The sequence below is a fragment of the Simochromis diagramma genome, unplaced genomic scaffold (genome assembly GCF_900408965.1).
Source record: "Simochromis diagramma unplaced genomic scaffold, fSimDia1.1 OVJJ01000304.1, whole genome shotgun sequence".
Lineage (NCBI taxonomy): Eukaryota > Metazoa > Chordata > Actinopteri > Cichliformes > Cichlidae > Simochromis > Simochromis diagramma.
The window spans coordinates 942293-957326 of record NW_024387030.1 but is presented as its reverse complement, the minus strand read 5'-3'; the positions used below and the strand labels follow the sequence as shown (position 1 = coordinate 957326).

At 41.2% G+C, this 15034-nt stretch overlaps 2 protein-coding genes across 2 annotated transcripts; one reads left to right on the top strand and one right to left on the bottom strand.

Moving 5' to 3' along the window:
- The first annotated feature begins 537 nt into the window (after positions 1–537).
- Positions 538–7879, top strand: psma6a (proteasome 20S subunit alpha 6a). Its single transcript, XM_040042840.1, has 7 exons — positions 538–728; positions 2070–2164; positions 2291–2372; positions 5116–5271; positions 5852–6030; positions 6623–6717; positions 7058–7879. Exons 1-7 carry the CDS (start codon positions 653–655, stop codon positions 7113–7115), a joined length of 741 nt encoding a protein of 246 aa, XP_039898774.1. The 5' UTR covers positions 538–652; the 3' UTR covers positions 7116–7879.
- A 2203-nt stretch (positions 7880–10082) lies between these two features.
- Positions 10083–13849, bottom strand: nfkbiab (nuclear factor of kappa light polypeptide gene enhancer in B-cells inhibitor, alpha b). The gene is made up of 6 exons (XM_040042834.1): positions 13495–13849; positions 11813–11918; positions 11520–11730; positions 11019–11107; positions 10647–10907; positions 10083–10553 (listed from the first exon to the last, which is right to left on the bottom strand). The coding sequence occupies exons 1-6, from the start codon at positions 13746–13748 to the stop codon at positions 10518–10520; spliced, it is 957 nt and encodes a 318-aa protein (XP_039898768.1). The 5' UTR covers positions 13749–13849; the 3' UTR covers positions 10083–10517.
- Positions 13850–15034: the final 1185 nt, after the last annotated feature.

Below are 15034 nucleotides of genomic sequence, written 5' to 3'. Positions count from 1 at the left end.
AAATATCTCATATCCTGCTTGGAACAATTTGGTTTTTACTCAGAATATAAACCAAATACAAAAACCCAAACACTTTCTTTTAAAATATTAACCAGAAGAAAAAAAATCTAAGGAAGTTTAATTGTGCAGCACAAGTTTGAATATAATTTGAATTTTCTCAAGTTTCCAGAATCTATTCATATACACAATCTCTCGGGAAACATTCCTTCTTAAAGGTCAAACGGGAAAAGAAAGCAAATCTAACACTAACAGATAAGGATTGGTTAAATCTTCATCTGTAGCTGGTGAAAAGGCCTTTTAGGAAAGAACTTTTAGGTTTTGTCTTTACTCCAAAAAGAAAATTGCACAAACGTCATATTCTGTAATTGTCAAGAAATATAGTCTTAATCCTCCGAGATAGTAAAAGACATTAAAATAATATTAGTTTGTGATATTGAGTAAAGTTTTGATATTGTATACCTACGAATACACCACCTGATTGAACTACTCCTTGTTACAAATAAAAATACAAAAACTACAGACAGTTGACCCGGATATGAAAGCTCTCGTCTGCTTCCGGTGCAGAATCGTGCCATGTTTTGCTTCTGTTTTTAACCTCAGTTTAGTTTCAGATTCGGTCTAGACCACTTTACCTCAATTATTTCCTGCCGTCATGTCCCGGGGGTCGAGTGCGGGGTTTGACCGGCACATCACCATCTTCTCCCCGGAGGGAAGGCTCTACCAAGTCGGTCAGTAATAAGAGAACCGAACAGAACCTTAACCTGCTCTGTCATCACTGCCTGCTAGCAGGCTAACAGCAGCTACTCACAAAGCTCAAGGCTGATTAAATATGTCACCACAGGGCAGTGTGGCAAGAAAATAGCTATTATGAAAATTAATTAAATGTATTGAGGCAGTTAATCCGACTTAACGGAGCAACTAATGAGTCATATCATTAAAGCAAAACATTTCAGTTAGCTGCAATTATAGACTAGTAAAAGCTAGCTAATAATGTATAAAGGGGACTAAATTAAACGTTAGTTCTAGCTTAAGGTCCATACGGCCGGCAGGACCACGCATGCGCATGTGTTTATATGAGTATTGTTTTTATTCTAACAGCATCTCTCTAAAATTCTTAAAGCAGGAGAGTCGAACATGCAGCATGCATTAATGTGCATTAGTCATTTTTGTTCTTTTGCAGATCCACATCTCACCCTGTCGCTAGCATCCTACTCTGTCACACCAGATCTCTGCATGTCTTCTGTCACTGCATCCATGAATCCTCTCTGAGGTCTTCCTCTTTTCCTCCTGCCTGCTAGCTCCATCTTCAGCATCCTTTGTCCAATGTATCCACTATCTCGCCTCCGTACATGTCCAAACCATCTTAGCATTGCCTCTCTGACTTTGTCGCCAAACCACAGTCTGAGCTGTCCCTCTGATGTACTAATTTTTAATCTTCTGGGATGAAAATATGAGCATCTCCAGCTCTGCCACCTCCAGCTTGGCCCATTTTTTTCAGTGCCACGTCTCCAAATTATACATCACAGACAGATAACAAAAAATTCAACAAATAACTGTAGTTTGGAAACTGAACTACAAGAACTTGAAAACAAAATTTCAAATTAATAGAAAGAAAAACACAAAATCATAATAACTCTAATAAATTATAAAGCGTTAATTTGTGTTTCTATTTAAAGGCTAAGTGAAACAAGGAAACTGTAAGCAAATGTAAAGAACTGAATAACATATAACAAATAATTTCCTCATTCTCTTGTGTGAGTTATAATTGCTTTCAGTTCAATCATGAAGATATGGAAATATTTTGTCAAAAGAATCTGACATCGATGTGTTAGCACTGAAGAAAGAGAAGAAGCAAAATGAAAAAGAAAATAAGTAAAAGGTGCCTTTCTTTATCAGCACCTCAAAGAGTGATGTATTTGTGACACCAGGAAGTGAAATTTACAGGTCATTTAACAATCATCATCAATTTACTGATAAGAAGAACAAGTAGCTAGTTTGTTACCTTTTTAAAATGTTCAGTCATGAAGTTTGTGTATATTTCATTATGCCTGCCTCTCTTCACTCTTCAGAGTATGCCTTTAAAGCGATAAACCAGGGCGGACTGACCTCTGTGGCCGTCAGAGGGAAGGACTGTGCTGTAGTCGTGACGCAGAAGAAAGTTCCTGTGAGTTTGCGTTTCTTTCACATTCGTGTGATCCGATTCCTAAAACGACATTTTGATTGGTGTATCGATGGTGGCCCGTGTGGCGAGTTAATCTGTTAGGGGCGCCTTTCTTTGTGTCTTCCTCAGGACAAGCTCCTGGACGCTGCGACAGTCACACACCTGTTCAAAATCACAGAGAACATAGGATGTGTTATGACCGGCATGACTGGTAAGCAGCAGGAAGCTTATTATCTACTCTTATTATGGGGGACAATGTTAAGCTTTTTTTCTCCAGTCTTCTTTGTTTTTTTTGTATAAAATAATAAGAAAATGGGCTGATTTGGCCCTGATGCAGCCTCCAGTGTATTAGCAGAGTTGTGATTTGGAGTTAAGGTAACAGATATACTCTATATTGCCAAAAGTATTCACTCACCCATTTGAAATCAAGGAATCCAGGTGTTCCAATCACTTCTATGACCACAGGTGTAAAAAATCTAGACATGCAGACTGCTTCTGCAAACATTTGTGAAAGAATGAATCGCTCTCAGGAGCTAGTCTTGGTAATATAGTGTAACTGAAGTTGCAATATACTTTCCTCATGATGTTGCAGCCGCACATTTTAGTTATCCTCTTCTTTCCTGCAGACTATTCAGAGTTACTGAGTTACAAATTATACTTCAAATAATGCAAACTTTTTCAGTGCCATGCAGCTAAGCTTGCAGAAGAACACAAGACATTTCCAGAAACTGCACATAAACACTTGCTTGAAATTTGAGACAGAGTGTATAAAAAATTTTTTAAAAAAGTGTTTTTTCAGTCGACAATAAAGGTTGTAGAACAAAGAAGAGCAGATTTAAGTACAGGAAAAAGACAAGACAAACAGCGCTGTATGTGAGTAAACAGATGAGGGTCATGTGAAGCTTACATCTGTTTCTGTTTGTGGGTTTTATTTGAGAAGCGGCAGTGTTTAATATGAAAACTCAGGTCTGTCATTAAAGTGCCAGATTTAGTCACACATACATATATTCATCAATAATCTGTGGCAGGTTTATGGTTTATATTAAAAAGAACATTTAAGATGAAACTGCACACAAGCTCGTAAGGACTGAACACTAATAGAATAATAATATAACAGTGGGTAAAAGTCGCATGATGAAATCACACACTAAAGTACAAATGAATGGAAAAAATAATGAGACTGGTTATTCCTGGTAAGCAGTGTCTCATCTGACTTATGTTCCACAACAGATGCTTATACTGGAAAAACTGCTGATATGTGCAATTAAAACTAAACCACAAAGGTTGTACTGCTTCTTCTTCTGCTCCAGCACATCCTGGAGATTCCCAGTCTCGGGGCTGATGAAACCTTTAAGAGCAACATATTAAGACAACAAGTTAATGTCAGCCTCTGCCTACATAAAGTTTGATTTCATCTAATCATGAATCGGCAGTGGCACAGCTGGATGTGTACCAAGCCAGAAAAACAATCAACAACACTGTGATCGATCTGCTTGGTAGTAAACGTGCTGTGTAAACACAAAAAATCAGAAAAATTAAAGATACTTTATTGATCCCACAAGAACAGAAATTCAAATAGTGTAATAAAAACAGCACGGTTAGAAGTATGCAAGCCCATAATGAAGGCATTATTATGTTAGGTAGCACAAAATTTTATATACAACAGTTATCCATCCATCTTCTCCCACTTATCCAATTCACAGAGAGGGCCTGGAGCCTATCCTAGCGAGAAGTACATCCTGGTCAGGGCGCCAGTCTGTTACAAAGCTCACACAGAGTGACAACCATTCACACTCACATTCAAACCTAGGGGCAAATTAGAACTACCAGTTCACCTTATCCATGTAACTCCAAAGACTGGTAGATAGCCAACCTCTTGCCGCACACTAAACGATCTGAGCTTCCTCAGAAAGTAGAATCTGCTCATCCCCTTTTTGTACACAGCATCGCTGTTGGTCCTCCAGTGCAGTCTGTCACTCAAGTTTACACCAAAGTACCTGTAGCTGTCCACATGATGTTAAGTCAACCCACATCTCTTTTGTGTTGCTGACATTCAGGAGGAGGATTGACGTCTCTGGCCATAATATTATTAACTGTAATGCAATAATAGCACTGTAGACATGGCCTTTTCTCTTTTTCAAAGCTCTAGCAGTCCATGTAAGCACTCAGCCAGGAATATTCTCGAACACACAAGTGTAAGTGCCCACTATGGCGTAGCTCTGTGTTGATTCAACAAAGCTAAGCTGGAAAATAACTAACCTGTAACCTTAAACAGAGGTGGTAGAAGAACTCTTAATCAGAAGGTCCAGAAAGTCCCCACCATACAGTACTCCCTCGTCAGGTATAGATGTGATCCTGAGCTTATAGCCTTGTCTGTTTCCATTTACAGATTAAAGCTACAATAACTATTCCTAGTAAGCAATGTCTCATCTGACTCCTCTCATGATCCACAACAAACCCTAGTATTGGAAAAACAATGCTGATATATACAATTAAACTAAGCTTCCTGTTAAGACACCTAGCTCTTAAAAAGGTTGGCAGAAAGCTACCTCTAAGAGCCTGCTACCACTTCTAATGAGACCAACTTACCATATCATACCAGCTGTTAATTTTTTCAAAAGTCAAAGCACTTAAATAATTCTGGCCTCCAGCCCAAGTTACAGCTTCATCTGACCAGACTGATCCTGGATGAGCCCTCAATTTTTACAGAGGGAGACCACATGAGCTGTAACTAAAAATGTTTATATTACACAACTAAACAGAACTGAAACACAAATGAACATAGTCGGATCTCCTGCAGGGAAATGCCTGACCCGAGGGCCGTATCACTTCAAAGTAATTCATTTATTAAAACGAGCCCGTGTCCCATTAGTGAGAGAGCAAATGTTTTAAATGGCAGTTTAAAGTGATGTGAGCTGCTGTGACATGATTTTCTTTCCCTTCCGTCTGTCCAGCTGATGGCAGGTCTCAGGTGCAGCGTGCACGGTACGAGGCGGCTAACTGGATGTACAAGTACGGCTACGAGGTGCCCGTGGACATGCTGTGCAAACGCATGGCCGACATCTCCCAGGTTTACACCCAGAACGCAGAGATGAGACCGCTAGGCTGCTGTACGTAATTTGTGTTAGTCTGTGTGTGTGTGTGTGTGTGTTTGCATTTTGATATCACTCCATGTATTAAAACTGAAATTGAAACTTTTTTCAGAGCATTTTCTTAATGTCTGCAAGCTTCAGTTTACACAATATTTTGAAATCTGATGCAGAAAGTTGTTAAATTTCTCCTTTTTTTTGCGTGTCTAAAAATGTGGTGTGCAATGGGGCGATCGTGGCTCAAGAGTTGGGCGTTCGTCTTGTAATCGGAAGGTTGCCGGTTCGAGCCACGGCTCCGACAGTCTCGGTCGTTGTGTCCTTGGGCAAGACACGTCACCCGTTGCCTACTGGTGGTGGTCAGAGGGCCCGTTGGCGCCAGTGTCCGGCAGCCTCGCCTCTGTCAGTGCGCCCCAGGGTGGCTGTGGCTACAATGTAGCTTGCCATCACCAGTGTGTGAATGGGTGGATAATTGTGTATCGTTTAAAGCGCTTTGGGGTCCTTAGGACCAAGTAAAGCGCTATACAAATACAGACCATTTACCATTTTATATGACTTCTTTCTTTTCTTTTTTGTCCTCTCCTGTTTTCATTCCACCCTGCAGGTATGATAGTGATCGGGATTGATGAGGAATTGGGCCCACAGCTATTCAAGTGCGATCCAGCCGGCTACTACTGCGGCTTCAAGGCCACGGCAGCCGGAGTGAAACAGACAGAGGCCACTAGTTTCCTGGAGAAGAAAGTGAAGAAGAAGCTGGACTGGACTTATGAGCAGACTATAGAGGTAAAATACACCAGAATACACAAAATAATTCCATATTCTTTTCTGTTGCACTGGAATTTTGTCCAAAAACGGCCCGGTAACGATGAAGGCTGCAGGGCGTTTCCACCCTATGGAGCTTCGGGAATGTTGGGGATTTTACAGGATACTTTCTGGACAGCCGAGTAAGGGGAGTTAGGTGATTTTTATTGACGTATCAGGAAATGTGTGTGAATTTTATAGCTGTGACTATGTGGGGTAATTTCAGTGAATTGCTTGGTGTTTTCCAAGCCAGTTGACGTTAGGGAAGGTTGTTGATTTTTGGAAAAAAAATTCAAACAAGCCCTGTTGGAATTAGAAATCAGTCTCTGAATGGTTTCCTGTGGTCTCTGAATCAAAAAGATACTGACTTATTGAAACCCTCTTTAATATGGTAAAGTATTTATATCAGAGGTGGGTACATAAGAAACTGGGACTGTTGTCTTCCATTAGCTGAACTCAGTTGCCCACCCCTCGTATGTATGTATAATAAATGCATATATAATAACTTTTTTCTTTTACTTTAATTTTCTATATCATGTTTAAATATGAAGTTCTCCCCTTTGTCTCCAAACAGACGGCTATCTCATGCCTGTCTACTGTTCTGTCCATCGACTTCAAGCCCTCGGAGCTAGAGATCGGAGTCATCACGGCACAAGAGCCCAAATTCAAGTGAGTGTTTTTCTGAAACAAAGCTTCTCGATAGCTTTGAGTAAGAACGGGATCTTGAGTCAGCCACTGCATCAAATTAGTTTTGCAGAACGAAGCAGGCCGTTGCTGATTAAAAAGTTGAAAGCGTTAAAACGCCGGTAATGTGTCGGCTGTGTTGTGTTATTGCTAAATAATTTGAGAAAAAGAGGCCGGTGTTGTAATGGAAATTCCCTAAAACTAAAAACAGCTAGAGGTTGAGATCAAAGCAAGGGCTTACATGTGGAGCTTGTTCTCGATATATCCGTTTGTGTGTTGGCAGAATGAAAAAGTATGACCGTATAACTGTGTGTTTGTGTTCCAGGATTCTGTCAGAGGCTGAGATCGATGCTCACCTGATGACTTTGTCTGAGCGGGAGTGAAGCGGTTTTATAAGAACGGATGATAAACAGTAAAAAGCATCAACACACAAAATGTCTCAGCTGGAAGGAAGATGAAGGAGGAGCTGGTATCATCTTCTTCAAAAAGAGATGAACAGTAACAGATAACCCCGCCCCCACCCCTCCATGCTATCTGGTCACAAACAGGACATGATATTATCCATGTACCCAAACCCCCGCCCCCTCCTGTGTTTTCCTTCTGCAGCCAGCTGCTAAATGTCTCAGATCGTGGACGGGACATTCAGATCAGTCCCTGACGTGACACATAAAGTGTGACGTGGCAGCTGATGTGACAGACGGCCGCAGCGCAGCAGCTCAGCCTGAATGACTTCACCTAATGAGTGTGACATGAGCAGATTGGAAGGTGGAGGTGTGGTAACACTACAACTTACAGCACAATACCTCTTAAATGTGGACTCAGTGGTCCTGTAGCTTCACTGTGCTCGGCAGTGCTTCCTGACCATCTTTTCTCAGGGCTACCACTTACATATGTGTCTCTCTTCTTCAGTGTTTAAGCTTTCCCCTCTGCACTGTCTTCAGTTTCAGGATGAAATTCATGCTCTGTACTCGATGATAACCCAGGGAACAGCTGTGGGAATTCTCCTACAGCAGCGGGTCATTGTCACACCCCTGTTTAAATCTGCTCAGGTCACTAGAAAGCTGGTGTTTTGATCTACCTGCCCTTCTGCTGCAGCTGCTGTACATTTCCACACTTCTATTAAACACACTTTTTATTTAACACAGGTGTTTGATTCTCTGCGCACATTCATTCCTGTCTGACGGCTCTTGGCTCTCTCGAAATTACTCGACAGAGTGTACAAATGAGAATGCAAATGTCTGAACAGTCAGCTTCCACAGTAACCGATCTTTACTATGCCTGCTTCCTGATACAAAGCGAGTATCATGTACCCATGAAGGTATAGCACAGTTTGTTTACACCCAGTGAGAACTGCACCTAATGCAAACGATTATTGTGCTGCATTCTGCTTTGCATTAATTTGATCGTTTCGCCTAACAACACATCTTCTTTGAAAATTTATTGAATCCACTATTTTCTCACGTCTGGGAGAAATTATTTTAAATAATCACGATCTCTGTGTTTAACAAGATGATTGGGATTTTTGCCCCAAGCCAACTTTTGCTGTTTATTTCCAGTACTGGAAACGCTCCTGCCGCAGTCAATCGCTTTGCACATATCGCGACCTATGTGCCCACTCAGCAGCGCCATTAGACCGAGTACCCTCACGCTTACAATGCCCACTGCTGTCTGTGTGTTAAGTCTCATGATCAGCCTTTTGTGGGTACAAAGTAAACAAGCACTGAGGCACCCTTTACTCTGGTTAGGCCGAAAATGGAGCAAAGTTCAGGCAAAAGAACATGTGAGATGATCCATAGTCGTTAATATGTTACTGTGTGGTCTGGATACTTGCTTTTAAAAAGTGCAAAGCCTAAGCTTGATGTCCACACTGAAACCTTTCTTTCTCTTTACTTTTCTGAAGCGTTCAAGCATCTGTAAGGTGTAGCACGCAATGTGAAAAACACAATATTGTACTTTGTGCTCCATGCCAATTATTTAAAAGCTATAGTTAGTGTTTTAAACATAAATCTGCTGATATTTTATGCCGTATGATTACAGATGAGGCTACCCAGCAGAATACCAGTCCATAAAATCAACATTACTACTTTTACTCGGAAGTGTACATGGTGAGTAATAATACTCACCATGCATTTTACATTTGATTGTAGCTATTGATTCATTAATATGCCTATCACTTTAATATTGATTTTAAAGCGTTGTCTGCTGTTGAGTAGATGTACAGTACATTAAAACTGTACTGGTCCAGTTCATTCTCCCTGTTAAGTGATAACACATCTACCCTGTTTCTGTTTCCAGATTTATCCTGCGCTCAATGAGGCTTTTGTCTTTTTAAGAACAGCTCATTCAGTCGTTTTGATGCTAAAATGTTTGTCCTGTTGAGTAAGAATGTGACTTATAGCCTAAATACCCTTTTTTTAATATCTCTTAGCAGAAGACTTATTCAGTAGAAAACAATTAAACTCTTGTGCAGCATGATTCTTCATGTAATGCTTGTGTATTAAGGTGCAGGGCTGCCCTCTGATGCAGTATTCTGATATGTTGCAGGCTCCGTGGCCATCTCCTTTAATTAAAGTCCTGGGTTGCCTTGTGGACCAAGGTTTACTATAAATAGTCTATAAACATGAACTTTAGTTCATTTAGTTCATTTTTTCTTTTGCGTAAGGGAGGGGAAAATATTTCATGTCTGCTAAAGTATTAAAATGTAAGGTTTAAACACAATTCTGCAGTAATTTAATGACAGTGGATATTTATTTTACATGCAGCTCCCTTCCTTCCCAACTTCTGTCACTTGACTTCAGCATCCTGTTGTTCCTGTTCTTCGGAAGGTGAATGACAAGCAGGAATGTCGCCAATAGCTGAATTGTTCCGTTCCTGGGAATTTCCTGTCCCTTCCCTCTTAGCCACACCCTCCAGAAAAACTTCCTGATTTAAATGACAGGGCAATTGACCTCTTTACACACACAGAAAAATTCCCGAAGCCTCTTATCTATACAAACACACACATCTAAAAGGAGGAATTCGCAGCTCAATTGACTACCAGTTCCTCATTCAGTGGAAAGGAGTTATCAGCGCTTTCCTGTATTATATGAAAATCAGAAAGGGAAAAAAGAAGTGTCCGGTCAGGAGTGAAGTTGAGCAGTCATGCTTTGATGGGAACGTTTATACGAGCAGACTCAGTGACGGCAGCAGGAGGCCACGTGGTTACATTCATTTCCTGTGTAATTGCAGATTTTTATTGCCGTCAGGCGCTGCCGATTACGATTACACGCCGGATACGACTACTTCTGATGTCTCGTGTTCACGTGTAAAAATATTCCCATCCCAACAAATAACACGGTCACACAGGAGGCTTTCACTGTTAAATATGAGTGTTTTAATTTAATGGAGTGTGCTGAACCCATTTGCTGTCTCACATATACAACCTGCTCAACTGTACACATTCACAGCTTCCATAAAAAATACATCTTTGTATACACAGCATTTACACTATCATACAGCAGAGCTGCTGGAGGAACATCTTCACGTATGTATGGACGTCCACAGAATACAAGCGATCCATCCCGTCATTATGTGTCACATGCGATCATGCAGTCGCCGGCAGTCTGTTTAATTCTTCCGGCTCAGCTGCCTGGAAGCGGTCACATCACCTCGCTGCATCGCCCGACCCCATCGTTGTCATCCACGTCACAGCAGAAGTAAGGAACGTGCCGTGCCCCCCCCATCCGTCCATCCTTCACCGTCACAGCCTCTGGTCTCTGTAACTTCCCCCGCCCTCTCGCTTCCTGCTAATGTCCATTCCACTGAATGTCATCGTAATTCACCTGCAGACACATGGGAGGAAATAGAAATGGTCACACACCAACTAGTGACACACTTCATTTGTGCCAGACCGGCTGTACGATTTTGAAACGTACCTCATCGTCAGAGTTCATGTGCTCCTCTTCGTCACTGTCGTCTGACTCGCTGTCTGGCAGCTCCCTCAGGTCAGGATGGGTCACAGAGTACAGCTCTTTGTTGATTTCCCAGTTATCCAAACCAATGGTGAGGTGATAGGGGCTGTGGCCCCCGAAGCTCAGGAGGTTTGGGTTCGCTCCTTTTTTCAGCAGCAGTTTGACCAAGAGGAGGTTCTGCTGGTCCACAGCCAGGTGGAGCGCGCTGCGACCGTTATGCTGCTCCTGTAAAACAGCAAGGAGGCAAAGGCATTAGTATTAACAAAGAGACTAACAAAGATTAACAAAGATTTTTTTTTTTTTTTTTTTTTTCCATACAGAAGAGGTGTAAGTTACCTTTGCATCAATGTCAGCTCCCAGATCTACCAGTCTCTCCACCAGTGAGAGGAAACCCTGCACTGAAGCCAGGTGGAGGCAGTTTTGACCTGCACAACACAGAAAAGGAAAAGAAAAATTAAAAGTTGATTCCAGAGCGAGACTGCAACAGAAATATTCTTTCCATATTCTTTTGTTATTCTTAGTAATTAGCAAAAACAGCTGGGTGTGGGTTGTGAAACACATGCATTCATATCAATGTCCTTTTTTTGGATTTGATTTACTGTCTTTTTTAACCCCCCAAAAATACTGAGTATGCACGGCAGTGCTTAACGGAAAAATGTTTACACAAAAGTCTTAAAGAGAGGTGTCCATCTTTTTTATTTAGACATTAACTACTGCATAATAGATGGGGTTAAGCTCCTCTTGGTCACTTAACTGCAGTCTTCGGGGCTAACTAACAGCAAGCGGACCCAAAAACTAAAATGTTAACGTGTCTCAGGCGAGGAAAGCATCACTTACCGTTATAGTTGCAGGCAGCCATCGCCGTGTGTAGGTGCTCTGGTCGGCTTTTCTGTGTGATGACGCTGAAGCAGTGCAGGTTACCGTGGCGACAGGCAATGTGGAGAGGCGTGTCTCCATTGTTGTCCACCAGCGTGGGGTCACAGCCGGACACCAGGAGGTTGAGACACACCTCCGGCTGTTTTGTTATTACCGCCAGGTGGAGAGGAGTCTGGAGAGGGACAGGTATTTTAGTAATGTCATGATGGCGGATGCAGGTGGGGGTGGGGTGTTAAGAGCTGTGTTGTGCATACCTGTCTCAGGTCATTCTGTCTGTTGAGGAAGTCTGTGTTTTTAGACTGGTCGATCATGGTTTTGATGAATTCTTTGGCCTCATGGATGATTGCCAAGTGGAGCAGCCTGCAGAAACATAAAAATAAAACAATTTAAGTAACAAACCAAAGATAAAAGCAAATTTTACACAACTTCGTGCCTTTTCGTCTACATCAGATACAGTTACAAAAAATGTACTAACTATGAAGAAAACACTAAATTATTTTCATAAATATTTGTAATAATAAATTTACAAGGAAAAAACTTATTTTACACCTAAAGAGAGTAACTTCCTGTGATTACAGTAAAATTGTGTAACTGTAAAACTTAAATGATTGATGTAACAGCTTCAGTTCAGAAGTGTCCCTTTGTTCTCTAACTTGGCTTTTATGCTTTTGTTTGAATTGGTGTAAAATACTATAGTGCTGCATAGAGAGTTACATTTGTTACATAAAAAAGAAAATGCACTCACTCAACAAGAATGGCCAATAGAAACATGTCTTACATAGGGGTGTCATAGTAACTGTTTATCAACGGTAATCCAGGGTTTTTCCAGATTCTTGTGAGGGTGACTTTGCTTACATGTAATCTCTCTTATCTTAACAAGTCTGCATTGTCCAGATCTTTCTGGTTTACTGATAAACAAAGATGGACTTTTATTACAAATTTTTTCTTTTTCTTTTGGGGAATGCCATTTTTGGTGGGTACCAATTGCTTTTTTGTGTCTGCTTTTACTTTCAATAATATGTTTGCAGGAAAATAATTAGAACGTTTAAAATGTATTTTGCCTTTCAGAAAACTTAATTTGAATTATTATATATTATGTGTCATTGCTATACTTTTCTTTGAATTTGTGCAACAAACATAAGTAAACAAAGGTTAAGCATCTACACTTGCATCACTTTATAAAAAAAAAAAAAAAAAAAAAAAAAAATACAAACCTATTCCATTTGCCTGTATAATTTTGGCATAAAAGTACTTCCATAAATTTCCGGTACTCTGCTTTGATTATTTAACTTATCTCTGGCCCAGTGTTAATGCGCGAGCAGTAAGCCCATTTAAAACACTAGGAACTATATTCATCTGCGGAGGAACTTTGTTAAAATAAAAGTTAGGTTTCGGGGACTGCTTTGTTATTCCCCTTGAGTTAAATGTCAATAATAACCCGCATGCGCCTCTTCGAGAATCGGGTTTCGCCCCCAGTGTCCGCTCACTGCATTTAAGGTACTTTTTTCACATTTTTCTTTTCATCCTCTTTCACTTCACGGGAACGCGCGTCGGTTGGATTCCTTGGTGACGCGCCCGGGACTTTCCCAATCTGACCCGCGGCCATAATAGATTCCCTCCTGATAATAGCCTTTTGTTTACGTCCAGCAGCGCCGTGTCTGACCACAGGCTGACCCGTTCTTAATAAAACCGGACACTCGTTCGGTGTATTGTTAACACCGCGGTATGGTACCCCTAAAATCCTGGCTACTTAAAAATTAATCCCCCACTCGGGTTAAGGTAGGCCTCACTTGGAGCAGAACTACATTCCCCACAGGAAAGGCATCAAATTACCTCCAAGACCCGAGCTGGGCCTTCCCCTAGCCTCACTGTTGCACCCCCCGAAAATAACTGGTAAACATCCGAGCTCGGTAACCTTATTCCGGGTCAAACTTACGTGTCTCCGTCTTCTGTGATCTGTGTCTGCCACTCGTACAGCTCTCGGGTTGCAGCGGGGAGCTGCTTGTGCTCCGGCGCCTCGCATTCCAGCTGGAGCCGGCGGATCTCGGCGGCCACAGCCTGGTACTCCTCCTCCTTCAGGGAATCCAAACCGCTGTCGAGCCGATCCTCCGTGGCCTGAGCCGTTTTCCCTTCTTTTGAGTCCCGACTGTAATCCATTTGATTTAATATACTGGTCCTGTGAAGATCCATGTTAGTCCGAGGTGCGTTCAGTTGTGTTTTCCGACAGCGCTGCACTGCAGTAAATGCCCTCTGCTCTGTGGCTGCAGCGGGGCGGAGCTAACAGCTAGGTGGGGGATTTCCAGAAAACTGTCACTTAGAATAACACAGCACACAGATTGCTGGCTCCAACAGGGGATTTCTGTTGAGACACATATAAAATACACTAGTCAGTTTGTCACAGGGAGAGCGAAAATACTTCTGCAGGCTGCATGTTGTGCGCATAAATCATACAGCCTTCAAGGCATTTCACATTCCTATAGACTTATTAATTATGTGAGTAATTGGATTTGGATGCATGCAACATAAAGTCATTTCTTGGTCATGCAAATTGATTAAATCAAAGGTTTTGCACCTCACCAGTGAAACTGCCCAACACCACACATCTTTAGATGTAATTCTTCAAGAAAGGGAAATTTTAGTTGGGCATTTGGTGTTATGAAAATAATGACGATAATAAAAAAAATTAACATGGAGCTCGGGGAGGTGAAGAATATTCAGAGGAAAATCTCAGAAATTCCCAGATTGAAACAGTTAATTTTCAAGCAAAAGTACTTGTGTATTATCTGAGATTTAAGTGGTAAACTGAGAAAAATATAAATGCGCATTAACCCCCACCCCAAATTTTCTAGGTTTAGAGTGGCACATTTAAGGGGAAAAATTAGAATATTCTGTTTGATTTAGGAGTAAAAACCTGGACATTTTCTGGGATTTAAAGTGGTAAATGTGAGACCACTACACACACACACACACACACACACACACATACACATATATATATATATATATATATTTGTTAAGAATCCACATGGCTTAAGTTTCCAGTCAGGCTTATTATGACTGCAGTTGGTAAGCTCATCAAATTATACTGCAGTCTGACTGAGCAATAAGGAAATGCCAGTGATTTTCGCTCTGAATTACCATCTTACAGTCAGAAACAAGGACTTTGAAGAAGCCCGTTTGTGATTGGGGCCAACAGATTTGACTTCTGTGCATCAGTTTTTGTTGCAAATCCACTGTGTAACAAGAATCATTTTATTCCAGGTTCTTCTTGTATATTTATGTTTTTAATCCTGGATTATTTTTAAGGTTTTTCTCCCTCTTTAAAAAAAAGCCTCTAATGCACCCTCTTGAATGTGTCCCAGATTTTAGAAGCACAGTTTTAAAAGTTTAATATCTTATAGTTGAGTTCAGATCAATGTGTGTTTTTCTCTTGATGCACGCATGCAAACGCCTTCAAGTGCACCTTCATTAGCATG